This window comes from Hyperolius riggenbachi, chromosome 12 (assembly GCF_040937935.1).
Source record: "Hyperolius riggenbachi isolate aHypRig1 chromosome 12, aHypRig1.pri, whole genome shotgun sequence".
Taxonomy (NCBI): domain Eukaryota; kingdom Metazoa; phylum Chordata; class Amphibia; order Anura; family Hyperoliidae; genus Hyperolius; species Hyperolius riggenbachi.
This window is the reverse complement of record NC_090657.1, coordinates 107,793,821-107,821,488: the sequence shown is the minus strand read 5'-3', so window position 1 is coordinate 107,821,488 and position 27,668 is coordinate 107,793,821. Positions and strand designations below refer to the sequence as shown.

Genomic DNA, 27,668 nt, shown 5'->3' with positions numbered 1-27,668 from the left:
TTCATCAATCAATCAATCAATCAATCAATCAATCAATCAATCCTATCTATTGTATCTATTGTATTTATGATTCAACCTTACCTATTTCTGTGTATTTACATGTTCACAAATGTGTGCGTCTGTATTCTAGCTATCTGTCCACCTGCCTATCTGTTGCCTTACACCTGTTCTCTGTGTCTGTCCCTCCCTCCTCTTCTGTCTCGATAGTGTAGCCCTGTGTTCTACTAACTCCTTTTGCCGAGCAGACTGTCTGATGCTGCTGATGGAGGGGGCACAATTCAGCCTCAGTTGCCATGGAATTTCATCCAGGGTGTGACGACACAACCATCGTCTCCTAGGCTAGCTGTTGAAAAAAAAAAGACAGAATGCTCCCCCCAACAGTAACACCACACAAACTGTCTGCATCCCACACAGCTTCCTCCCAATCATACCACCACATCACCATCATACACTTGCTTTACATATTTATACCACGTCTCAATATGACCCATCACTTTCTGATTCTGAGCTTCCTCCTTCCTAGCACAGCGTAGTGGGCTTCTGGTGAATGTCTGCATTTGGCATTTTTTGATGCAGGCAGATCAGACATTAGACAGCCATGCGTCAACTTGTTTTTCCACACTCTTTTCACACATTGCAATGAATACTCGCACTCCTGTACCCTTGTCTTCTTAGCTGTACACATAATGCACCTTTTACTATGAGCATGATCACCCAGAAATAAGCCTCCAATAATGAATAGCACAAACTACATACAGCAATGTGTGCTGTTTATCATATCTCATCCTGATCAAATGCATGCATAGCTCTACATTCATAAACTCATTATTTAGCATCAACCCAATGTAATGAGTGGTACCCTGATCCGCTGCCAGCTTTTCCTAACATCTGCATCTCTCAGACTCTCCTCCCTCGCCTTTCATCCTTTTCACTCGTCCCCCAGCATTCTTTGCTCTCACACCTCCATCTATTAGCAAGCACAAGGATTAGGCATCCCTGTTGTGGGCACAGGGCATCCGGCAGTTCCAGGCACAGATTGGGGAACCAAGTGACGTATATATAACTAGAGCTAGAGAGAGAGAGGGAGGGGGCTGCATGGAAGAATGAGATAGAGAGAGTAATAGAGGAAACAAGAGAGAGGAGATAAAAACAACAGACATAACTGGGAAAATAGACAAGATAGAAAGGAGGAAAAGAGAGAGGAGAGGGGAAGTCACAGAACAGAGATGTACAGATAGAGAGGGAGGGGTGAGATAGGAGGGAGTGGAAAGCAAGCATGGGAATCTTAGTGTGATATAGAAAAACAGATACATCCACATTGCTCATGTGAGATTGTAGCTGAGAGATCTGCTGCGGAGGGGATTCCTCTGTAGATGGCATCAGAGCACTAAGGATTTATGCCCTGACAGGCATTTGGTCCTCCTGTGCGATGGGGTGTCTGTGTACACAAGGGAAGGGGCCAAGACTTCTGGCAGGAGGGGAATCCCTGGCATGATATCTTCCTCGTGGAGAGATGGCGGTGCTTTGGTGGGCACTGTTGTGGTGCCATCATGCCCAGCATTTTCTCCATGCCAACCAGGATTTCCAGAGTCCTTCTTGGAGCAATTCCATTGATGAATGGACACCAACTCCAACACCTCCTCCAGCTATAACATCCTCACCGTCCCTGCCCTCTCCCTCAGTTTTTTCCTCTTCTCCTTCTATACCCAACATTTATCCCACCTATCCAGAATTCACCCAGTCTTCCTTTTCACCATCTTCTACAACCTCTATTCCTCCAACTTCTCCTGAGCCCACCATTCTTGTCCCAGACCAGCCAGATGAAGAAGGCAAGAAGGCAGCTCTACAATTCCTGTACTCAGGGGACCTTCTTTTTCTTTCAGAAGCCAACTGCACCAAGAGGTATGAGATAACTGACCTGCAGGGGTCCCCACCTGAGTCTCTTTTCCATCATACAAGGAGACCACTGGACTATCTACTGCATGCCACCAACTTTCTTAACATGATATTCCAAGCAAGTGACATGCGAGAGTCCAGCATAAGAGAAGATATGGAATGGTATCATGCTTTGGTTCGCAGTCTGGCTGGAGGTGATCCTCACATACGTCGGGCCATGCTTTCCTTCACTGCACACCCCATGTCCTACAAGCCGCAGCTGCTTCTTCAGGCCACCAAGGATGGTCATGAAATTCTGCTTCAAGACCTCACTTCATCTCTACACCGCATAAGACACAAATTGGACTACAGTTTGTGGAGCAGGTTCCAAGCCAATCCTTCTCTTACCAAAGCAATTTTACTAAATGACCTCCAGAGTCTGGAGACTCCTAAGTGGAGCCGTGGAGACAGCTACACTGTGGACCCAAACCAAGTTCAATGGTCAAAGCCATTTCTAGAGTGCGAAGGGGGTCACTTTTCACAAGGATGGATGATTTCATTGTCCACAGCCTTTTATGGACTAAAACCTGATCTGAGTCCAGAGTTTAAGTAAGTGAGACTCCATATTAATGTGTGGGCAGGGGACAGATGGAATCTTTGAAAAGCATGGAACATGGAGGAGGGAAGGAAACAGAATGGGAGGGGGAAGAGGGTCTGACTGTGAACATATATCTGATGATGATCCAGTGTGATTAATATTCTCAGGGGAATGATACTAACTGGGTCATGTTGTACTATACTGGTTATGCATGTACGTTTCAGTTAATAATCTCATTCTATATAGTGATTGCTATGTGTGCATTCTGCCTCTCACCTGTCCTTTTTTATTTTTACCCTCCCCCCTCAGATTAGTCTCTCACACACGCTGATTTCTGTATCACTCACATCCGCCCTCAAACTGAGCAGCTGTTAAGCTGCAAATCTCCCATCCGCCAGCTCTCAGGGAGCAGATGGCCCTAGAATGCCAGGTTCTGACTGCCTGTGCATACCCCTGCCCTTCCATCTCAGTATTCCCCTATTTATTAACAAATCCATATAATGCTAGCTACCCATGTGACCATCCTCATGCCCTTAGTACACTGATGGCAATGCCTCAGCAACAGGTGATCTTACATCATTCATTTTCTTTGTGCTATTTTTATTTTGCATGTTTGCAAGACCAATTTTAAGTGTTCAAAACCTGGCATGTAATCCTCATAATCATATGCTGTTTTTCAGCTTCAGATGACCTGCTTATGCTCTTAGATCTCAACAACTTGTACAAACCCTTTCTTTTTATGTTCCAGAAATATACATATTAGGGAGCAACAGGATCTCCTAGTCTTCTCCTAGTCTTCCTCCTTCTAATAATTCTCAGCTAGTGACTTTTGACCCTTTTTAAAAAGGTCACCAGTGGAACCACCAGCAAGGAACTGAATTGTACATTTTGAGTAACATGGATAATTAAAGATACACTGAAGCGAAAAAAAAATATGATGTAATGATTTGTATGTGTAGTACAGCTAAGAAAAAAAAACATTATTAGCAGCAAAGACACAAGTCTAATATTGTTTCCAGTAAAGGAAGAGCTAAGAAACTCCAGTTGTTATCTATGCAAATAAGCCATTGAGCTCTACGCCTTTCAAAGTCGCAGAGAACTCTGCCACACACTTGAGATAATAAGCTTTAAAAGGCAATGTATCTTTTTTCCCTCTGCAGGGAAGATTTTCCAGAGCAGGCTAGTGAACTTTTGAACCCATTTAGAATGCTGAGTAGTGTCTAAACTGCAAATATTAGAGAATGATGCAATGTTATAAAAACACTATATAACTGAAAATAAAAATATTAGAATATTTTCTTTGCTACTAAAATTCTAGTAATTATCCGTATTACACAACCAATTCATTATATCATCATTTTAGTTTTTCGCTTTAGTGTCTCTCTAAAGGGTGATAGCAGTATCATCAATATAGTTGTCCTTAAAAGATAGATGGTTAATAGAAACAAATCAGCAAACATATGAAACTTGCATTGTGAGTGATAAATGGGTATTGGCCCTCAAAAGATTTAATCGGTAATGAAGTTGTCTGTTGGCCATACTTATGAATGGCTAACGCTATCAGCAGACTTCCTTGGGAAGAGTACATTTTATCATAATAGCAGGTTAAGATATCTGTCAGGTATCAGAGTAAAAACTCACAACAAGTGACATCCCTAGATTACTTCTTGCTGAGTGTGTCTGTGACAGACTGTTACCAGCACTTCAGGAGCACGAAGCTAAAAATATAAGAAGAAGATTGACATTTTAAAGAATAAAAATGCCTGTCTCTGCCTTTTCTCATCTGCTTTTATCTTCATATTTCGGACTCTCTGAGTTTCTAACTTCTATAGATGTTAGATGTTCAGTATGTGTGATTCTGACAGCATCAGATGGTTACTGAAATACCTGTGGAACATAAACCTTTTTGGACTTAATTTGGAAGTCATTATGATCTCAATCTGAATAGTGCTAAAAGTGGTACTGGTGGTGTTGTGAAACCCAAGACCAGACCTGAGGATAGGCAACATACAGTGGCTTGCAAAAGTATTCGGCCCCCTCGAAGTTTTCCACATTTTGTCATATTACTGCCACAAACATGAATCAATTTTATTGGAATTCCACATGAAAGACCAATACAAAGTGGTGTACATGTGAGAAGTGGAACGAAAATCATACATGATTCCAAACATTTTTTACAAATAAATAACGACAAAGTGGGGTGTGCATAATTATTCAGCCCCCTTTGGTCTGAGTGCAGTCAGTTGCCCATAGACATTGCCTGATGAGTGCTAATGACTAAATAGAGTGCACCTGTGTGTAATCTAATGTCAGTACAAATACAGCTGCTCTGTGACGGCCTCAGAGGTTATCTAAGAGAATATTGGGAGCAACAACACCACTAAGTCCAAAGAACACACCAGACAGGTCAGGGATAAAGCTATTGAGAAATTTAAAGCAGGCTTAGGCTACAAAAAGATTTCCAAAGCCTTGAACATCCCACGGAGCACTGTTCAAGCAATCATTCAGAAATGGAAGGAGTATGGCACAACTCAAGGCCGTCCACCTAAACTCACAGGCCGAACAAGGAGAGTGCTGATCAGAAATGCAGTCAAGAGGCCCATGGTGACTCTGGATGAGCTGCAGAGATCTACAGCTCAGGTGGGGGAATCTGTCCATAGGACAACTATTAGTTGTGAACTGCACAAAGTTGGCCTTTATGGAAGAGTGGCAAGAGGAAAGCCATTGTTAACAGAAAAGCATAAGAAGTCCCGTTTGCAGTTTGCCACAAGCCATGTGGGGGACACAGTAAACATGTGGAAGAAGGTGCTCTGATCAGATGAGACCAAAATTGAACTTTTTGGCCCAAATGCAAAATGCTATGTGTGGCGGAAATCTAACACTGCACATCACTCTGAACACACCATCCCCACTGTCAAATGTGGTTTCAGCATCATGCTCTGGGGGTGCTTCTCTTCAGCAGGGACAAGGAAGCTGTTCAGAGTTGATGGGAAGATGGATGGAGCCAAATACCGGGCAATCTTGGAAGAAAACCTCTTGGAGTCTGCAAAAGACTTGAGACTGGGGCAGAGGTTCACCTTCCAGCAGGACAAGGGCCCTAAACATAAAGCCATTGCAACAATGAAATGGTTTAAAACAAAACATATCCATGTGTTAGAATGGCCCAGTCAAAGTCCAGATCTAAATCTAATCGAGAATCTGTGGCAAGATCTGAAAACTGCTGTTCACAAACGCTGTCCATCTAATCTGACTGAGCTGGAGCTGTTTTGCAAAGAAGAATGGGCAAGGATTTCAGTCTCTAGATGTGCAAAGCTGGTAGAGACATACCCTAAAAGACTGGCAGCTGTAATTGCAGCAAAAGGTGGTTCTACAAAGTATTGACTCAGGGGGCTGAATAATTACGCACACCCCACTTTGCAGTTATTTATTTGTAAAAAAATGTTTGGAATCATGTATGATTTTCATTCCACTTCTCAACTGTACACCACTTTGTATTTATCTTTCATGTGGAATTCCAATAAAATTGATTCATGTTTGTGGCAGTAATGTGACAAAATATGGAAAACTTCAAGGGGGCCGAATACTTTTGAAAGCCACTGTAAGCCATTGCCTAGAGCAGCAAATTGTCAGGGGGAGACAGGTGCCCTTATGTGCCTTTATTTTGATGGAAGCAATTCTACAGTCATCAAGGGTGAAATGTTGCTTTACAGCTGTTTATGTCATGTAACTACATACTTTATACCAGTGGTGCTCAACCTTTTTTGGCCCGAGGGCCGAACTTCAAATCATGAAAAATCTTGAGGGCCGGAACACATGCATACAAAATTTCGATGTAAAACGTTTAACGTTTTTCTAGTAACAGTTAACATGGTGTTGGAAATGGAAAGAAAACGACAATATAAGAATTGTTGTACTCACCATTTGATGCACATTTTCTTAATGAGAAGTTTGTGGCTGTTTGGGTGTATGCACAGGGCAGATTAATGCAGCAATGGTATCAGAGTGGCCTGTAGTGTGCTGGCTGAGGAGGCTGTCAGCTCTGCTGAGGAGGAACAGAGGCCTAATTACCCACACGTGGCCTGTAGTGTGCTGGCTGAGGAGGCTGTCAACTCTGCTGAGGAGGAACAGAGGCCTAATTACCCAGACGTGGTCTGTAGTGTGCTGGCTGAGGAGGCTGTCAGCTCTGTGTGGGGCTGAGGAGGCTGTCAGCTCTGTGTGGGGCTGAGGAGGCTGTCAGCTCTGTGTGGGGCTGAGGAGGCTGTCAGCTCTGTGTGGGGCTGAGGAGGCTGCCAGCTCTGTGTGGGGCTGAGGGGGCTGTCACAGCGTGTGCCCCAGTGTCTGCCCGCGGTGTCCTGCGGAGAAGGAGAGGATCGGGTGGTATTGCGTAGTATGGCACTCGGCGGGACGCGCATACACCAGCGTGTGCTCGTATTCAGCCCCGGGTAGTGCTGGGATAGTTAGAAAGCCTTGCTCATTGGTTACTGCAGGAACCTTCCTCCAATAGGAATTAGGCTGATTCCTATTGGAGGAAGGTTCCTGCAGTAACCAATGAGCGAGGCTTTCTGACTATCCCAGGGCTACATGGGGCTGAATACGAGCACACGCTGGTGTATGCGCATCCTGCCGAGTGCCGATACTACGCAATACCACCCGATCTTCTCCCCCTCCGCAGACAGACACCGCGCGGGCCACAGAAACTGGCTTCGCGGGCCACAAATGGCCCGCGGGCCGTAGGTTGGGCACGGCTGCTTTATACAATTAAACAATTAAAATCTATAAACTGGTTGGCGGTGGTGGTAGGGAAGGCTCTATTAAAGTAAACTTGAAGCAAAAATAATCTTTTTGAATTGTATGTGTAGTACAGCTAAGAAATAGAACATTAGTAGCAAAGAAAAAATGTATCCTGTTGCTTTTTTAGTATGGGAAGAGTTAAAAAAAAAAACCTTCAGTTGTTAACTGTGCAAAAGAGCTTCTATGAGCTATTCAACCTACAGGGTCAATACAGTCCTGTTTTCTGAAGCACTTAAACAGTCAAGAAACAGTGAGAGACAGCTTAAGATAAGGTTTTACTGCATGAAAGCTGAAAGGGTCATTATTTCTACTTTGGTTTAAAGCTTAAAAGACAGAGTGTATTTTTTAAACTGCAGATATGACAGAATGATGCAATGTTATTAAAAAAAACTATATAACTCAAAATAAAGATATGAGACTAATTTCTTTACTACTAATGTTCTATTCGTTATCTGTACTACACAAACAATTCATTGTATCATAAGTTTTTTTTGTTTTTTTTTCTGCTTCAGGCCTAGATGCCCTTCCCCACAAATACTTTCTTTGCTTTTGTATACACATACAGCAAAGCTTAGATCCCCTCCATTACCTTTTAGCATATTTAGACAACACACAAGCTTATCTTTGACAGCTGATCCTTATCTGCCCTCATTTACCAGTAACCTTCCACTGCTCACTCTTGTAACCTTCCACTTCTCACTCATTTATGTTATCTTCTGATTTGTTGATTACCCACTAATGTAGTCACCTGCACTATTAACCCTGTAATTTCAGATCCTCTCTCCAGACATCAGCATCTCATACCTTACAACTACCTATTAAAGTGAACCTTGCACAAGACAGAAAGAAACCATAGAGAAATGCACCCTGTATGTATTTAGAAAGTTTAGCCTGGCTAATTCCCCCTCGTCAGTAACTAAGCACAAGTTGTAATTTGGTCTCTCCCCTGTGTCAGCTGACTGCCACAACAGATACGCTCTTTTGAAAGCACAGGATGTTAACAATTTCTTCCATGAAAGCAGGAAGTAGAAACTTGTATCAGCTATAACAAATAAATGTTTTTCTTTAAAGGTTATTATGCTGTTGCTTATCTTTTAGAGCAGAGAGGAAGTTCTGAGTTCAGGTCCGCTTTAAAGTTAATTTGAAGTTAAAATAAACAAGCCCGATAAACAATCGAGTCTGTACAAATAATAAAAAATAGGGCATCCCCTGAATGCCACATTATTATTTTGGAATTAAGGGTTAAAAATCATAGTTTGAAGATGAAACTGTCTTACTGATATCTGCTGCTGCTCTGCCATCGATAATGATGAGGACCTGTTGAACTCATTTATTTCCTCTTCTTTCCTGTTTCCTCCTGTCAGGAGTGTTTGCCACAGTTACACACACATTTTATGGCCTCATCAGGTATCAGTGAGAATTCATTTGTCCAGCTCCATTCAACTGCAGAGAAAATGGGATTGATGGTTATCAACCCATACAGGGTAAATAGTAGGCATGGTACTATATATACATGTTTTTATAGGGCTACATGTCACTTCAGGTACTCTTCAATATTTGCCATCAGTGTGTTAATATCATTAACTCATAATTATCTTTCCCCTAAAACAGGCTTTTCTTGTTAGTATCCTCATGTCATATTAATTTCTCCACATCTCCCCTTACTGACACCTGGCCTACTCATGCATATCTCTCATTCAACTTCCTTATCAAAGCCTAAAAAGCCTAAGGGCCCCTTTACACTTAATATGTTTTAATGCTTTGCGATGTGTTGCTTTTTAATGTGTTTTTTTGTTTTTTTCTCCATAGTGGATTGTGAAAAAGCTTCAGCTTTTCAGTGTATAGTGTGAAAGTGGCCATAGCGAAAAACATGGACACTGGATTGCACATCAGTTGTCCTTTCAGTTACAACTGACAGCAACTGATACATTGTAAAAGGATCCTAAAGGTGGCCACTAATGGTCCAATTTCTAGCGAAAAATCATTCTAGCGTTCATATAATTCTGATCAAATGGGATTGGATTTGTTGTAAATAATCTCAGTTGATGGGCACAATCAATTACGAATGATTATAAAAAACGGTTGTCTAATTGTGTTTTGGTAGAACACAAATATGAATTTTCTTGTTGGTTTTGATAGTTAGGAAGCAAAGATTGGTTCATTGATGCTGTAGTGAACGATGTATTACGATATTTAACTTCCGATCAGAATTATCTGATCGCTCAAACGATTTTCTGCTAGAAATTGGATCGTTAGTGGCCACCTTAACTATATCACTTCTTAACAGCTCCTAACTGTCAAATTTTTGACAGTAAAACGAACCTAACCTTACCATATCCCCAACTCTTCTCGTCAATGCCTAACACTAACCTTAACTATCAGCTCCGAGAACTAACTTTCCAATACATGCTGATTAAAGTAACCTTCCCTTCTATCATAGCTTTAACCCTTAAAAGAAACGTTATGGCCCATCTATACCTAAGACTTAACACACCAAATCTGTGACGTAATCAGGTTGATAGGTGAACATAAAAGATATATAGAAGCAAAGTGGTAGACAAAATATCTTTTGTGCTTCCTCAGCCTACTTCCTTTCATCTTTGGATGCAGCTGGTTGGCGGGGCAATCAGAGCAGTGACCATGTGATATGAAGTAGGAAGAACATAAGATGCCTGACTGCATTTGCCAGACTCTCTGCATTACAGTATAAACCAGGGGTCCCAAAACGTTTTGAGTCGAGGGATGGGTCAACATACTTCAGACTGCTGGGGGGCGGAGTATACATAAAATGATGTAGAAGTCTTTGCGGGCCAGACAGTGAAGCATACCTAGGTGAAAACCTGAAGTCCAATTGGACAGCAGTGTCACCTGATGTGGAATTAGATTGGAAACCAGCGAATTACTGCTTTCTGCCTTCCATGTGGATGGGTGGTGCCAGCACTGCTATTCCATATGCGGATCACCAATATTTAAAGGTGTAGCTGACCACATCTATAAGTAATACATTTTCTGTGTGGGGGGCCGGTAAAAAAGCCTCAGGGGGCCACATTCGGCCCGCGAGCCTTAGTTTGAGGACCACTAGTGTAAACCATAGGCATGCAAGTCTACAGCCCTGATTTGCACTTAGTTTACTGGCTAATTTAATTGTTGAGTTAATTTCAAATGGCCTGGGGTGCTAAATGAGTCCACTAAGCATTAGAAAGGTGTTTTAGGCAAATTGCTGGGCGATTTAAAGTGTATTGATTTTGCTAAACTTTCTTCAGCAGCACTCATCACCTAATGACTCATTGCTTCACTATCATTTATTTATTTCTTATTAAGAAATTCATATATTTTGTATTTAATTTTCCCCCAGATTGACAGAACAGCTGAACTGTCCAGTGTACAGCCCACATGGTCCATTACATGAGGGAGGGGGACTCTGGAGTTTCACCTTGTTGCACAGTTCACTTGTCCATGCCAGTGACAAGGGGTTCATCTTACCTCATCTACACCCCTCCCCCCCAAGACCCCCCCCCCCCGTGGAGATAGAGTGGGGCTTGTGGTGAAATCTGGAAGCCCCCTTTGGTAAGGGAATTCACAGGTATCCCTCACCCACCCCTCCAAGGAATTAGAGTTATTGTGGGGAATATCAGTACACCACAAATAGCTAAATACAATAAAATACCTAAAAATTAAATGTTCTGTAAAAATAAAATACATTTGTTGATGTCCCATGCCATATTTCAAATCTAAGGAGCTGTCCAAATTGCTGTAATCCTCTGGGATTTTCTCTCAGTCTTGATTGAGGATTCCCTGTTGACAGTCCCCTTTACCACGTTCCCCTGCAATCCTAAAAGGCAACCCCAGCATAAGCATCTTTAAAGCTCTCGTCAGGGCTCCCCATTGGTCAGATCAGTGTAATAGTGGGCAGAAAATTCAAAGTTGCTATTTGCCAGGGCTCCCCTTTCTCTGCATATCTCTGCTAGACTGACTATACAGGCAAGCCCAGCAAAAGCATCTTTGAATCTCCCGTTGGGGTCTCTTTACTGTCTGCTTAACTAATTGTCTACTTAACTCGACCAATGAGGCTTTCTGTAAAGTGTTCTCATTAGTAGAGGGACAGTTTATTAGATGAGGATTATAGTGTTGCAGCAAGCAAATGTATTTTATTTATATTGCATATCTTATTTATAATTAATGTTTTGTTTTTTTTCCTCACAAACTTGTGTGTTTTGTGTGTATGGGTAAGGGTTACTGATACGCCCCTGCTCACTTTCAAACCCAGCAGTGGATATCTGTGAGCTGGTTCTACATAAAATGGAGCCTTGGGGAAAAGTTAACTTGGTACCCCATGAACCCCCCCATAAAGCAGTATTAAGTGCTACCTGCTGCCACTACCACCCAACACAGTGGTATTAGGTGACGTCTGCATCCCCACCCTACCAAAACAGTGCTATTATGCACTGCCTACAAACACCCCCCCCCCCCCCATCTCCAATACAGTTGTGTTAAGTGCTACCCATAATCCCCTCCGCACCTGCAGAGTACACACAATGGAGTGTTCTCACCTGCCTGGCCATTGCAATCCCTCCTCTTTTCAGTCTCCTTCTGTCTCCATCCCCGTCTGCACCTCTTCTCTGTTCCCCGCAGGCATGTACGGTACATACTCACGTAACATGCCATCGCGTCACAGAGACAGAGACACCAGAGGGAGCCATGGAGACGGAAGGATGCTGAAGCTAGAATGAGGACTGTGCTGGCTGGAAAGGTGAGTGAGTACTATGCAACAAATCGACGGGGAAACAGTAAGTAAGGAGACTTGGGGGAATTGCCCAGTTTGCCCCTATTGGAGTTCTGGCCCTGCTGTGAGCAAAAATTCCAGCATAAGTCACCCCCCTTCTTCCTTGATCTATCTTCACAATTGTGCGGTTAGTACACCACTCCTAGCACAAGGTGGAGGCAATTCACTTGTCCTTAAAGAAAACCTGAACTGAAAATTAAAAGTCAAAATAAATACACACAAGTCATACTTACCTCCCGTGTAGTCTACTCCTCAATCTCTTTCTCCTCTCCTGCGTCCTGTTTGTCCACTGTGATCAAGGGAATTCTCTGTCCTCCATTTTGAAAATGGCCATTACCCCATAACAGCTTTCTGGTCAGCACACTGTTAAACTGTAACATCGCTTACTTGAGCCATAGGGAAACATAGACATTACTTGGTACATCAGTTGTCCTCTCAGCTATAACTGACAGCAACTGATAAATAACTGACAGCAACTGATATATTTCAGTTCTGACAAAATGTTGTCAGAACTGGAAGGGATCATTGTCAGAAGAAAATGGTCAGCTTCTGAGAGGAACTGGTGGCAAGGTAACTATGTAATGTTCATTTGAAGATACCTCATGTGTTTATTTAAAATAATTTTACTCAGTACAGGCTCCCTTTAACATAGACAAGGTGGCTTTGCAAGAGAAGGGAATGATTCCCCCCCTCCTCCTTGCAAAGCCCCACTACCCCATGTCATAGACCATGCAGGTTGCTTGCTCTTGACAATGCCAGCCAGATGGGGCAAAAGAATATAAAGAGAATAAAGTTTAAAGAAATTAAAAATTCATTAAAAATATTTATACTGTAAATAAAAAGCTCCATTCTGAAATGAGCAATGTGTGTTATGACATAAAGCCTTCTCTTCTCCATCTACACTCATGACCTGGGTTAATACACTCATTCACTTTTCAATATCACCTCTATGCTAATGACATCCAAATCTACCTCTTAGCGCCTAATCTTCCTTTATTATTATATATAGTCTCCAGCTTTATATCTGTTGTTGCTGCATTCATGCAAACCCATCTACACAAAGTTATGTGTAAAACGGAAATTGTGATCACTTTCCAATCTCTTACCTGTAGTCACCATAAATGTAGCATAATAGAGAACACCCCAGTAACCTAAACCCCTAATGCCTGAGCTTTGCTATAAGCCTTATATGACCTCATTACCCACCCACATCTTAAAAATATCCAGAATGTGCGCCCTTTCTTACACAAGAGGCTACTAAAATGCTTGTGCATGCCTTAATTACCTCTCACCTCGAATACTGCAACATCCTAACAGGCTAGGGCATTACCATTTCACTACTGAACTCTGCTACTCATTCACATTTCCTCCCATTTCTGGAATGCTGTCTCTCTTTGGCAATCTCTCCACTGGCTGCCAATTGCCTAGAGAAGATCTCTCATACAGATCTCTCCAGAAGTTGTCCCCTCCACACATTTCATCTCTAATTTCCATGTCCCATCCCACCTTCAATCTTTGCAATTCTTGTGAAACTCTCATGTTCTCTAGTTTGGTCACCTCTGCTCAGTGTTTACATCCAGGATTTCCCACTAGCTTCACCCTTCCTTTTAAACTCTCTTCCACACTGTGTCAGCCATGCCCCAAACTTGGAAACCTTCAGAAGCTCCCTCAAAACACACCTTTTCAGATGAACTTATAAATTATTATAGTCCCCCTTCAGAGACACATTCGAATCTGCAACAGATGTCAAAGGTTACCACCTCTTCTGCTAGTCCCTTTGTGACCTTACCTAGTGTCCCTACCCCATCATCCTCTAGACTACAAGCCCGGAAAAGCAGGGTGCTCCCCTTAGTGCTTTTGATTTTGCTGTACGTATTCTATCGAAAGAACATTTACATTAATTTCTGAATGTTTCCATACCACACATGAACTATGCATGCATCTTCTACTTGTGTTGCTGGATGTTGAAATTGTACTGTGCTTTACTTTTTTTTCTATTGAGTAAAAGTTTATTGAGACAATAATATTGGTACATACATGTAGGAAAAAATGATACCAATAAGAAACAAAGTTAAAACTCAATAAAAAAAAAACAGATTAATCAAGAAACAGAACAAAACAAGCAGTCAGGTTGCCATATACACAAGGGAAAGAAAAAAAAAAAGAAAGGAAAAAGTTACGGTAATGATATATAGTAATAAAGCAGAACTGGCATCCATTAGTACTAAACACATAGCAAACCCCTATAGGCCAACCACTCTTTCCAAATAACATTAAGTTGGACTAGGTTTTCTATGCTAGCGTAAAAGATCCTATCAGTTAGCATAATTAAATCTAACCTACTTTTCACGAGACTGATGTCCAGGCCAGCCACCTTCCATTTGAAAGCAATACTCCAATAAGCTCATAGCAGGGTATACTTATACATAATACGAAAGGCGCCTGGTACATCGTCATTAGGAAGATATAGAAGAGTCTGGGAGGAAGTCTGGGAGATGGGGATTTTAAACACCTCTTCAAACAGGGCATGCCAGGAGGTCCAGAAGCTAGATGCAGCTGGCAATCCCAAAATATATGGGTCAGGGAACTTATAGTACCACAGCCCCTAAAACAGTCGGGTGAAACTGTGGGGTAGAAGTTATGCAATCTGACAGGTGTGTAATACTAACGAAACATTCATTTGCATGAATTATTTATGTACAGTATCTCTGGTTCCCACTTCAGTCTGTATCATATTCTGTACAGTGCCATAAAATATGTTGGCGTTACAAAAATAAATAAATAATTATAATACAACCTAGCCGGTGTAATTGTTACATTCAACTGCACTAATTTTTCTACATTAAGTAGAATTAGGCACAAATAATGTTTGATTGATTAAAAAGATGAATTCAAACATTTCCAAATGGAGTACCAAGGGAAAATACTACTAATCTAAGTCCAAAGGACAGCCCTATGAGGTACTAGAGGTCAACAGTTGTAAAGTGCACAACATTTGATATACAATACATGTAAAGAGACCTCCCCACATGAGTCAGTGTGGGAGGATCACATGCCCCACAGGTGTGCTCGGGTTCTCGCTGATCCCCCACCTCCCTAAATTGTGAATCGTAGGGAGGGTGTAGCTATCTGACACACATGTAGGGCTGAGCAATGACAGGTGCAGGTCAGTGTAACCAATGGCTGAAAGATCACTGCTCCATTTGGACACAACAAGGTCCTGTACAAAGTCTACTGCTCACTAAACTGATGGAATAACATAAGAGGGGGCAAATATATACAGTGACACCAGTTTCGACATGTTTCACCCCGAAAGGCTTCGTTGGAAAAAGATAGTGTAACGTACAACAATATAGAATAGAAACATTAAATCCCCCACCAACAAATTCCCAGCAGCAACAGCAAGTCAGAGGTCTGCTGGGAATTTTGCTTCTGGGAATCTGTTTTACCAATTGAATCATGTGAATTGGTATTAAAGGACACCTGAACTGAGGCATATTTATCTGCTTTTAAATTGAACCTGAAACAATAAGTACATAGAGGTTGCCGTATTTATTTCCTTTTAAACAATATCAGCTACGTGGCAGCAGTGGCGTAGCTAAGGAGCTGTGGGCCCCGATGCAAGTCTTACAATGGGGCCCCTCAAGCACTCTATACATAACAATTGATACGGCGCACCAAAACCTGCCAATGGTAACTACAATGTCAGAGGAGCAAGAAGGGGATGGGGAACAGCTTGTAAATGATTACCACTATTCAAAGCTATCTATAGAAGTGATTATTATGAGCACAGGACCAATAGAGAGCTAATACTGTAGTTGAGGGAGGGCCCTTCGGGGTCCCTCTGGCCCAAGGGCCCCGATGCAGTCGCTACCGCTGCACCCCCTATTGCTACGCCCCTGCCTGGCAGCACTGCTGATCGATTTGGCTGCAGTAGTGTCTGAATCCTACCAGAAACAAACGTAATTAATCTTGTCATATTTGACAAAAATGTTAGAAACACCTGATCTGCTGCATGCTTGTTCAGGGTCTACGGCTAAAAGTATGATATGCAGAGGATCAGCAGGATAGCCAGACAACAATAAGGCTGCCTCCATATCTCTCTCCCGTTAGGTGTCCTTTAAACAATGTACATTTCCTGGCTGTCCTGCTGATTTTCTGCCTGTAATAATTTTAGACATAAACCCTGAACAAGCATGCAGATCAGATGGTTATTACTTAAAGTGACACTGAAGCGAAAAAAAAAAACTTACGATCTAATTATTTCAATGTGTAGTACGGATAATTAATAGAACATTAGTAGCAAAGAAAAGAGTCTCATATTTTTATTTTCAGGTATATAGCTTTTTTTTATAACCTTGTATCATTCTCTAAAATATGCAGTTTACACATTATACTCAGCATTTTAAATGATTTCACAGAGCAGAGAAAATGACCTTTTCAACTTTCCTCTGCAGGGAAACTATAAACAAACAAGAAACTGAGATGAGAGACATTTGAGATAAAAGCTTCAAATTGTTGCGCAAACGCTGACAGAAAGATCGATATCCGTCCAAAATCAATTGTTCCTGTCGATTCCCTTCGATCCGTCGCTAGCGGCAATACATTACCTGCTCCGGCCGGCGCGAGTCCCCTGGTCTCCGCTGTCCCTTCTCCGTGCTTGGCTCCTCCTGCTTCACTGAACTTCCTGTCCCGGCAGGAAGTTTAAACAGTAGAGTGCCCTCTATTGTTTAAACTTCCCCAGCATGAAGTTCAGTGAAGCTGGATGAGCCGAGCACGGAGAAGAAGACAGCGGAGACCAGGGGACACGCGCCGGCCGGATCAGGTAATGTATGCGGGGGAAGGGGGTGGCAGCAGCTTTACAGATTGTGATCGGTTTCAGGCTGAAATCGATTCACAATCTGTTTGCAGTAAAGGCAGCCATACGATCCCTCTCTGATCAGATTCGATCAGAGAGGGATCTATCTGTTGGTCGATCTGATGGCAAATCGGCCAGTTTATGGCTACCTTTAAAGTGTAATGCTAGGTACAAATAATGCATTTTTCCGGTCGTTTTTCTGTTTGATCGTGTTTTCGATTCGTTTTTCCACTCGATTTCCTGCTCTATTCTCTTTTCTTATCAATTTCCAATCACTTCTATGAGAAATCGAACGGTAAAACGATCGAAAGTAATATCGGACATGGCGGAAATTATCGAACGCAAAGAACGTATCGTGCGTACCTAGCATAACTTTATTTTTATCTGGTAAACAAGTAATAAAAAATCACTATTACTTTTTTTGATGATAAATGATCATTCTCCATTTTACCTGACTCTTATTGGTACATTGCCACACAAAAGTTGCAGGGCATGCTGGGTTGTCTTTTTTTAGCTTCTTTACTTTTCCCTCAGACTTAACTAATGCAGCCTGATTCGCTGAAGCCTGTTTCCCTCCTGTTTTCCCCGCCTACTCCTCTGTTCCTCTCTGATTGGCCAATATTTCTCATGCTGAGAGAATGCACTTTCTATTGCAGAGCTGGGTGGAAGTGCCTGAAGACTGGGAGTAGGGTGGGCAATGCATACACAACCAGGCAGAGGAGAGTAAGGGAGGACACGACATCAGGATTGACTTAAAGATAGACACAGTTAAAATGGAGAATCTTACGGAGGATATTCTCTTTTTTTACTATAGAGAAATCACTAAAATCAAAACATGGACAGTGCAATAGATATGTTACGTAAGCAGAGCAATTATTTATCTACTTATATACAGTGGGTTGATTTTATTGGAATTCCACATGAAAGACCAACACAAAGTGGTGTACACATGAGAAGTGGAACGAAAATCATACATGATTCCAAACATTTTTTACAAAGAAATAACTGCAAAGTGGTGTGTGCATAATTATTCGGCCCCCTTTGATCTGAGTGCAGTCAGTTGCCTATAGACATTGCCTGATGAGTGCTAATGACTAAATAGAGTGCACCTGTGTGTAATCTAATGTCAGTACAAATACAGCTGCTCTGTGACGGCCTCAGAGGTCGTCTAAGAGAATATTGGGAGCAACAACACCATGAAGTCCAAAGAACACACCAGACAGATCAGGGATAAAGTTATTGAGAAATTTAAAGCAGGCTTAGGCTACAAAAAGATTTCCAAAGCCTTGAACATCCCACGAGCACTGTTCAAGCGATCATTCAGAAATGGAAGGAATATGGCACAACTGTAAACCTACCAAGACAGGGCTGTCCACCTAAACTCACAGGCCGAACAAGGAGAGCGCTGATCAGAAATGCAGTCAAGAGGCCCATGGTGACTCTGGATGAGCTGCAGAGATCTACAGCTCAGGTGGGAGACTCTGTCCATAGGACAACTATTAGTCATGCACTGCACAAAGTTGGCCTTTATGGAAGAGTGGCAAGAAGAAAGGCATTGTTAACAGAAAGCATAAAAAGTCCAGTTTGCAGTTTGCCACAAGCCATGTGGGGGACACAGCAACCATGTGGAAGAAGGTGCTCTGGTCAGATGAGACCAAAATGGAACTTTTTGGCCAAAATGCAAGACGCTATGTGTGGCGGAAAACTAACACTGCACATCACTCTGAACACACCATCCCCATTGTCAAATATGGTGGTGGCAGCATCATGCTCGGGGGGTGCATATCTTCAGCAGGGACAGGGAAGCTGGTCAGAGTTGATGGGAACATAGATGGAGCCAAATACAGGGCAATCTTGGAAGAAAACCTCTTGGAGACTGCAAAAGACTTGAGACTGGGGCGGAGGTTCACCTTCCAGCAGGACAATGATCCTAAACATAAAGCCAGGGCAACAATGGAATGGTTTAAAACAAAACATATCTATGTGTTAGAATGGCCCAGTCAAAGTCCAGATCTAAATCCAATCGAGAATCTGTGGCAAGATCTGAAAACTGCTGTTCACAAACGCTGTCCATCTAATCTGACTGAGCTGGAGCTGTTTTGCAAAGAAGAATGGGCAAGGATTTCAGTCTCTAGATGTGCAAAGCTGGTAGAGACATACCCTAAAAGACTGGCAGCTGTAATTGCAGCAAAAAGTGGTTCTACAAAGTATTGACTCAGGGGGCCGAATAATTACGCACACCCCACTTTGCAGTTATTTATTTGTAAAAAATGTTTGGTATGATGTATGATATTCGATCCACTTCTCACATGTACACTACTTTGTATTGGTCTTTCACGTGGAATTCCAATAAAATTGATGCAGGTTTGTGGCAGTAATGTGACAAAATGTGGAAAACTTCAAGGGGGCCGAATACTTTTGCAACCCACTGTATGTGTTGTTGTTTTTCTGAGATAGTATGGCTGACAGCTCCTGGTGCACACCAAGCTTTTTTGGTAGCGTTTTCAAAAACGATGCGGCTTGTGAAAACGCTTGGCTAATGTATCTCAATGGGATGGTGCACACCAGCGGTTTGAGGTTTTTAACAAACCGCAAACGTGGGTCCTGCAGCATTTTTGCGGTTTGCAGATGCGTTTCTGCCTCAATGTAAACTATAGGAAAAGCTCAAACCGCTCTAAAAAAATGCTAGATCAGAGCGGTTTTCCAGGCATTTTTGTTACAGTAGCTGTTCAGAAATAGCTTTACTGTAACCATTTAGAAAACCTCTCTAAACATGCCTAGAATCGCTCTGAAAATCTGCTTTAAAAACCTCTAGCGTTTTGCGGATCTGCTAGAGGTTTTTGGTGTGCATTGGGCCTGACTCTTCCTGTACTGGAAACAATATCTGTGCTGCTAATGTTTTATTTGTTAGTTGTACTACACATACAATTCATTATATCATACGTTTATTTTCACTTCAGATTCCCTTTAAGTCTGACTGGTTTAGCCTCATGCTTGTATCAGGTGTGTGATCCAGATACCACTACAACCAAAGAGATCAGCAGGATGCCAGACAACTGGTATTAGGAAATAAGAACTGGTATAAGGAAATAAGTATGGCAGTCACCATTTTCCTCTCAGTTCAGGTGCCCTTTGAACAATTGTCAGCTTTTACCACTGTATGGATAGGTGCACAGCTTGAGGCAAGCAGTTCTGCACAATGGGTTTTTCAGTAAATCAGTTCCAAAGATGATAGCTACTATTTCCACATATTAACATGATTGTTTTTAGTATTTAGTCCATCAACAAAAAAACTTATGCCAAGAAAAAATTAAAGCCCAACTACAGGCACATTGTAAAAACTATCAGCAATGACTATAGTATTGGCCTAGCGTTCTCACCTCACATAAGGTTTTCTGAAGTGTAATGGTGTGTGGCCTCCTCACTGTTTTCCTGGAACTTTGCAGCAAGGACCATGGCTCTGTTCTTACTGCTGGGTTGTCTGAGCTCTGCATAATCTAACACCCATTTTTAATATATGCATTGCAAAATATGTGCATTTTAAAGCATGTTTGCCTCCAATAAAACGCATGCATTATGATGTATCTACAGCCATTTCAGATAATCTGTGCAGAGGTTAGACCAGATGGCTGTGAGAGGAGAGCCGCAGTCCAAAGTAACAGACTGGCAGTGGGGTGGGGAGAAGGTGGGCTTTAAGCTGAACTCTGTGCCAAAAATGCATCCTGCGCCAGAATGATGGCTTTTGTTGGGCTTTTTATGGCCTTGTTTAACCACTTGCCGACCGCGCACTCATAACGCGCGTCGGCAAAGTGGCAGCTGCAGGACCAGCGACGCAGTATTGCGTCGCCAGCTGCAGGCTGATTAATCAGGAAGCAGCCGCTCGTGCGAGCGGCTGCTTCCTGTCAATTCACGGCGGGGGGCTCCGTGAATAGCCTGCGGGCCGCCGATGGCGGCTCGCAGGCTAAATGTAAACACAAGCGGAAATAATCCGCTTTGTTTACATTTGTACGGCGCTGCTGCGCAGCAGCGCCGTAAGGCAGATCGGCGATCCCCGGCCAATCAGCGGCCGGGGATCGCCGCCATGTGACAGGGGACGTCCCGTCACTGGCTGCACAGGACGGATAGCGTCCTGTGCAGCCCGGAACACCAGGGGGGCCAGGTAGGAGAGGGAGGGGGAGGATTTCGCCGCGGAGGGGGGCTTTGAGGTGCCCCCCCCCCCGCAACACCCGCAGGCAGGAGCGATCAGACCCCCCCAGCACATCGTCCCCCTAGTGGGGAAAAAAGGGGGGCGATCTGGTCGCTCTGCCTGCACGCTGATCTGTGCTGGGGGCTGGAGAGCCCACCCAGCACAGATCAGCAACAACAGTGCTGGTCGTTAAGGGGGGGTAAAGGGTGGGTCCTCAAGTGGTTAAGGTTGACAAATTATTTAGAAGCTAAGTTGAAGCAAGCTATAAAAAACATTAGTAGGTATCTCGACAAGTCCCCAATCTATGGCAATACATTTCACTTGTAACAAAGCAGCCACATACCTACCCTGTACTGATTGATTATTTATTTGGTCACATCATCAATATTCTCCTGTTTTTGATTCAAGTGGGGAACAAATATGTGTGCAGGCAACAAACAAGCTCTGCATCTGTCTCAGGTTGGTAATTGGATGGGACATGTAGCCAATAATGTAGAGATGCTGAGCTAAGACTGGTTCATAAGGAGCCATGGGCCTGATGCATGTATGTTCTGTAATAGACACTGCTTCCCTAGGGTTAGTGCAGGCAGGAGCGTCTCACCCACCAGGCAAGTATAGGCGGTTGCCTGGGGCGCCATGAGGTGATGAGGCGCCATGAGGTGGTGAGGCGCATTCCCCCACCGCTGCTACTGTGACCATGTTTTTGTTTTGTTTTTTTATATTATATTACCTCCCGACTCAGTCCCCGGTGCTCGGCACGCTACCATGTGCTCAGCAGTGCCTCCACCTCCACTTCTCCCCAGCCAATAGAGCAATCAATACTGCTCTTCTCTGCCAGGCTCCTTCTTTAAAGCCGTGCCCCTTCTTCTCAGTAGCCACACAGGTAAAGTGTTTATCCCGTGTGGCCCAGCCTTTAACTCCGCCCCACGCCAGTCAAACCAGGAGCCAGCGGCCAGCCAGCTTATGCCCCTGACAGTCTGACCCCCCACCTGTGTTACTGGCTGCACACAGACACTGGAGCGAGACAGCCAGGGGACAGATGCAGTCACAGAGAGAAGAATGTGATGTGTCCGTGTTGGAGCCCCGCCCCCGCACAAGACAGCAACACAGCCCGGGAGAAGGGAAGTTTCTGCTCCAGAGTAGTGATGGGAATTCCGGCTCTTTTCAGAGAATTGACTCCTCTGAATCGGCTCCCATTAAAGAGCCGGCTCTTACGGCTCTGAATCGGCTCTTCACGAAATATCACTAAACACCACTCAGAATCGGAGTAAAAGCCCCGCCCCCGTCTCCATGACAATTCCAGACTGCTTCTCTGACTGGGGCAATCCCTCCTGCTACTGCTCTGCTCCGCCCCATACACTCCTACAAGCTGCAAGAGGAGGACTACATCTCCCAACATGCCTCAGCGCCCTTTATTGCAGAGCAAAGCAGAGCTCTGTGGGGCGGCTGAGGCATCGGCTCTTTCAAAATTGAGAACCGGCTCTTGTCGTTCGCAGCAAAGAGCCGGCTCGTTCGCGAACGACCCATCACTACTCCAGAGATGATAAACTGCATGCACAGGCAGAAGAGAAGGTATGCAGGCAGGCTGCTAAGAACACTTCCTGTCCTGTGTGCAGACTCCCAGTACTGTTATAACTGCTAGAATGTGCCCTGCTCTTTTGTTACTACAGTTTTCTTTGAAAGCTGGTTAGGCTGTAGGCTGGTAAAGCTGTAAGCCTGTGCTTTAGTGCTGTGCTGTCTCTCCCTCTCCCCTCTTCCATCTTATGCTGTCTCTACCCCTCTCTGTTCCTCTGCACTCTCTTCCATCTTATGCTGTCTCTCCCTCTCCCCTCTGTTTCTCTGCACCCTCTTCCATCTTATGCTGTCTATCCCTCCCCCTCTCTGTTCCTCTACCTCCCTCTTACATCTTATGCTGCCTCTCCCTCTCTACTCTTTCCCTCTGCTCGGATTACGTGTATTTTCTGGTGAAACGCTTCCACATTACGATTATTTTCTGACAACGCTGCCCCATTACGATTATTTTCTGGTGAAACGCTGCTGCCCTATGATTAATTTCTGGTGAAATGCTGCTGCAATAAGTGTATTTTCTGGTGAAACACTGCCACATTATGATTATTTTCTGGTGAAATGATGCTGCATTATAATTATTTTCCTGGGGGGGAGGGGCTTTGGGGGGGGGGGGCGCCACAGGTTTTCTGGAGTGACAAAATGACTAGAGGCACCCCTGAGTGCAGGGCTGGATTTACCATAAGGCACTGTAGGCTTGTGCCTTCAGGCGCCTGATGATGGAAAGGTGGCTCACTCCCCTCCCCAAGCACCTCCCTCCTTCCCTATGCACAGTCTTTATGAGAGTGTAAATGAGAGGTTACTCACCCTGCTCTCGGCATTCCACTGATGAGATCTCACTTCAGTCTGGGGTTTCTCTTGCTACCTATTACTGAGGTTCCTCTAGCTAGCTACTTGGGGGTACCTCTAGCTACTTAGTATTAGGTAGCCAGAAGTACCCTCAATATTAAGGGGAACCTGTAGCTACCTATGACGAGCAAGGGAAGTAAGGAAGAAGTGACAGCTGGGCGAGCCAGCACACTTGTGGTATGATTTGGTGGGGGGTTGTAGGTTCGGGGAGGGCGAGGTCTAGGGTGCCAGGACATCTGTGCCTATAGGCTCCTGTGCAGTAAAACCGGCCCTGGGTTAGTGCTTGGTAATTTTACCTGTACTATCTTCGCAAACAAATTTTCTGGACTCAGGCTCCATGTTATGGTCTCTAGAAACTCAACTCCCATCATGCTTTGCAGTGTTATAGCAGCACATCTTATTGCACTGTATTAAATTCAGAAGACAGTGACTAGTATCAGCAGTCTGGAGTTACTGAACCAGGCGTTCAGTTCAGATTGGGAAGCCTTACTCCTTAGAGCCTTATGAGCCAAAATATATATTGATATTCAACTATATTTCTGCTGAAATCTAATTGAATGTGTACTGGTGCAAAGTATTAAAGCAGATATCTATGCAAAAGTTGATCTGCTACAAAATGCCTGAAAAAAGGCAACTTTTCAAGCAACATTGGACCAGTATGGTATGAACCCCATGAGGGGTTCATTGGATAATAATTTGGTTGATTGATCAAAGAAGAATGCCAAACCAAGTTTAACGTACAAAGGATCACATGTCTGATCTTTTGGACCTAATGTCCTCTCGGATGCATGCAGGGGATGGGAGCATGGGCTAGCCAGGACATGGGGCAAAGTAGAAAGGGGGAGCAGGAGCAGGACTTACATGCACCAGGCGCGTGCTGTGTACAAACCATGTCCTGCTTTCACACACCTACACGCCACATCTGGCATCACGACTACAGCAGCACCATATCAATGGGTCCTGCACAAACACACGCCAGGATTAATGCAGGACCAAATGATATTTACCAGCAGATCCAATTTAAATCTGCCTAGAAAAAGGTAGTTTTGCACACATTGACAGAGGAATTCACTGACAATCAATGAACAAATGAATAATTTTTACTGGATCATTTGTCAGCTGGGAATGAATATTGCATAGGTTGTAGCTGTCCTATCAGGACATGGATACTGTGTGTAGTGTGTGCAAGTGTGTGCATAAGCAGAAAGTGATTATTTTCTTCATTGTCCAGCTAGATAGGTACTTCTCTTCGAACTTCCCAACTTCCTTCTCTGTCAGATACCCACAGTAGATGTGGCAAAACCTATAACATTACTATGCTGTGTATTGTAAAATGTAATGTTTCTGTATGTGTACTGTGTACTCTGTTTGGAGACCAGCTAATTTAATTAAGAGCTTCTGTTGTTGCTGAATTAAGGCTGCCATACACTAGTCCATTGCCACCAGATTGACCAGCAGATCGAATCTGATCAAAGAGGGATCTATTGGCTGCCTACACTGCAAACAGATTTTGAATCGATTTCACTATGAAACCGATTCACAATCTGTGGAGTTGCCGCTGCCCCCCTGCATACATTACCTTATTCCGGCCGGTGCGAGTCCTCCGGTCTCCGCTGTCTTCTTCTCCGCTCTGGGCTCCAGCTTCACTTTACTTCCTGTCTGGGGAAGTTTAAACAGTAGAGGGCGCTCTACTGTTTAAACTTCCTGTCGGGACAGGAAGAAGTTAAGCCTGCCGGAGCCCAGCGGAGAAGGAACAGCGGTGACAGCGGGGATACGCGCCGGCTGGATCAGGTAATGTATTGCCGCTAGCGTCGTCATCGGACATTCGAACGCCGCTATCGACGCACTCCCGACCCGCTGTCGATCGAGCAAAATCTTCCGTGCGGACAGATCGATGGGAACGATCGTTCAGTCAGAGTTGGCGCAACAATTTCACAGCAGATTCGATCACAGTGATCGAATCTGCTGTATATCGGCGGGTAATAGTATAAGTGTATGGGCCCCTTTAGATAGCTGCAGGTGATACCTGATGAGTTGTCTATGGACTTGTTTATTTACTGAAACAACAGCCTTGCTAGAAGCTTTTGGAGACTCCGATAAGATCTATTGTGATCTTGTGGTGCGTACACACGCACTACGGAAGCCAACGACGGGTACGTCAGACCCTCCCACTAGGTGGACTTTCAGCCGACAGTAGTGCGGGTGTACGCACTGTCGGTAGACTGATAAGGCTGTTCCTGAACGATCCGCTGAGCGTTGAGGAACAGCCTTATCAGTCCGCCGACAGTGCGTACACATGCACTATTGTCGGCTGAAAGACCCGTCGTTGGCTTCCGTAGTGCGTGTGTTGCACCTTAGGCTTTGCTGGAAGTTTCTGTGTAATGCCTATAATGCTGGGTACACCGTATGAGATTTTCTGGCCGATTTACTCTCATAGTGTATACCCAGCATAAGAGCCAGGCGGCTGTGTTTTTAGAGGCAGAATTGTACTGGATTTGTGAGTGAGCTGAACTGCAGTACATTCTTTTGATGGAGTCTTGGAGTGCTACTACTGCGTGATATGGAGTTGTACTACTGCTCGTGATGGAATAAAGGAGATATCTTCTAATTATTGGTTTGCTCATATTGTATGGATACTCTTCTCGTCACAGTAAAGGCTCTAACTTGCTGGGTGTTGACTTGGGAACAGTGGATTTTTGGACTATAGATCCTTATCCTATATTGTCGAAGGGCATACATATAGTCATTGTGCAGTCACTGTCACTCCACCATGGTGAAGCACTGTAAATTTATGTGATGGGGCTACCAGGGCCACCATCGAGGGGGGGACAACTAACACTGGAACGAGGAGCCCAGAGCCCCCAAGGACCCCCCCCCCCCCCACACACACACACATACATGCTGGCATTACCTCAGGCCTGTTTCTGCGGGTGGCCCGGAGCAGCGGGCAGAGCGGTAGGGGGTGCAGTGGTGGGAGAGAGTGGGCATAGCACATGTCATCACAGGGTCGCTGGTACTAACGCGAGGGACGCCTAAGAGAGGAAGTAGAAAGATGCTGCGGGGGATCCCGGAAGGTGAGTTACTGCACTAAGCCCGCTCTCCCCGGCCGCTGCGCCTAAACCTATACTGGCGGCACCTATACTGGCTACCTATACTGGAGGCACCCACCTAGCTATCCTATACTGGGGGCAATTATCCGAAGGCACCTACCTAGCTAACTTATACTGGGGTCAACTATACTGGCTACCTATACTGGAGGCACCTACTTAGCTATCCTATGCTGGTGACAATTATACTGGCTACCTATACTGGAGGCACACCTAGCCTATACTGGAGGCAACTATACGGGCTACCTATACTGGAGGCACCTACCGAGCTAACCTATACTGTGGGTAATTATACTGGCTACCTATACTGGAGGCACCTACCCAGCTAACCTATACTGGGGGCAACTATACTGGCTACCTATACTGAAGGCACCTACCTAGCTAATCTATACAGGTGTGTGTGTGTGTGTGTGTGTGTATGGGGGGGGGGATTATACTGGCTACCTATAATGGAGGCACCTACCTAGCTAACCTATACTGGAGGCAACTATACTGGCTACCTATACTGGAGGCAACTGCAGTGATGTGAAAAACTATTTGCCCCCTTCCTGATTTCTTATTCTTTTGCATGTTTGTCACACTTAAATGTTTCTGCTCATCAAAAACCGTTAACTATTAGTCAAAGATAACATAATTGAACACAAAATGCAGTTTTAAATGATAGTTTTTATTATTTAGTGAGAAAAAAAACTCCAAACCTACATGGCCCTGTGTGAAAAAGAAATTGCCCCCTGAACCTAATAACTGGTTGGGCCACCCTTAGCAGCAATAACTGCAATCAAGCGTTTGCGATAACTTGCAACGAGTCTTTTACAGCGCTCTGGAGGAATTTTGGCCAACTCATCTTTGCAGAATTGTTGTAATTCAGCTTTATTTGAGGGTTTTCTAGCATGAACCGCCTTTTTAAGGTCATGCCACAACATCTCAATAGGATTCAGGTCAGGACTTTGACTAGGCCACTCCAAAGTCTTCATTTTGTTTTTCTTCAGCCATTCAGAGGTGGATTTGCTGGTGTGTTTTGGGTCATTGTCCTGCTGCAGCACCCAAGATCGCTT

The 27,668-nt window shown here is 44.0% G+C and overlaps 1 protein-coding gene across 1 annotated transcript in view; it reads left to right on the top strand.

The window, feature by feature from the left end:
• The first annotated feature begins 816 nt into the window (after window positions 1-816).
• GPR179 (G protein-coupled receptor 179) overlaps window positions 817-27,668 on the top strand; it is a 90,882-nt gene continuing 64,030 nt past the window's right edge. Inside the window, exon 1 of the mRNA XM_068262401.1 lies at window positions 817-2,484. Within this exon, the coding sequence (XP_068118502.1) occupies window positions 1,514-2,484 (971 nt within the window). The 5' untranslated portion in view covers window positions 817-1,513. The remainder of the gene's footprint in view (window positions 2,485-27,668) is intronic.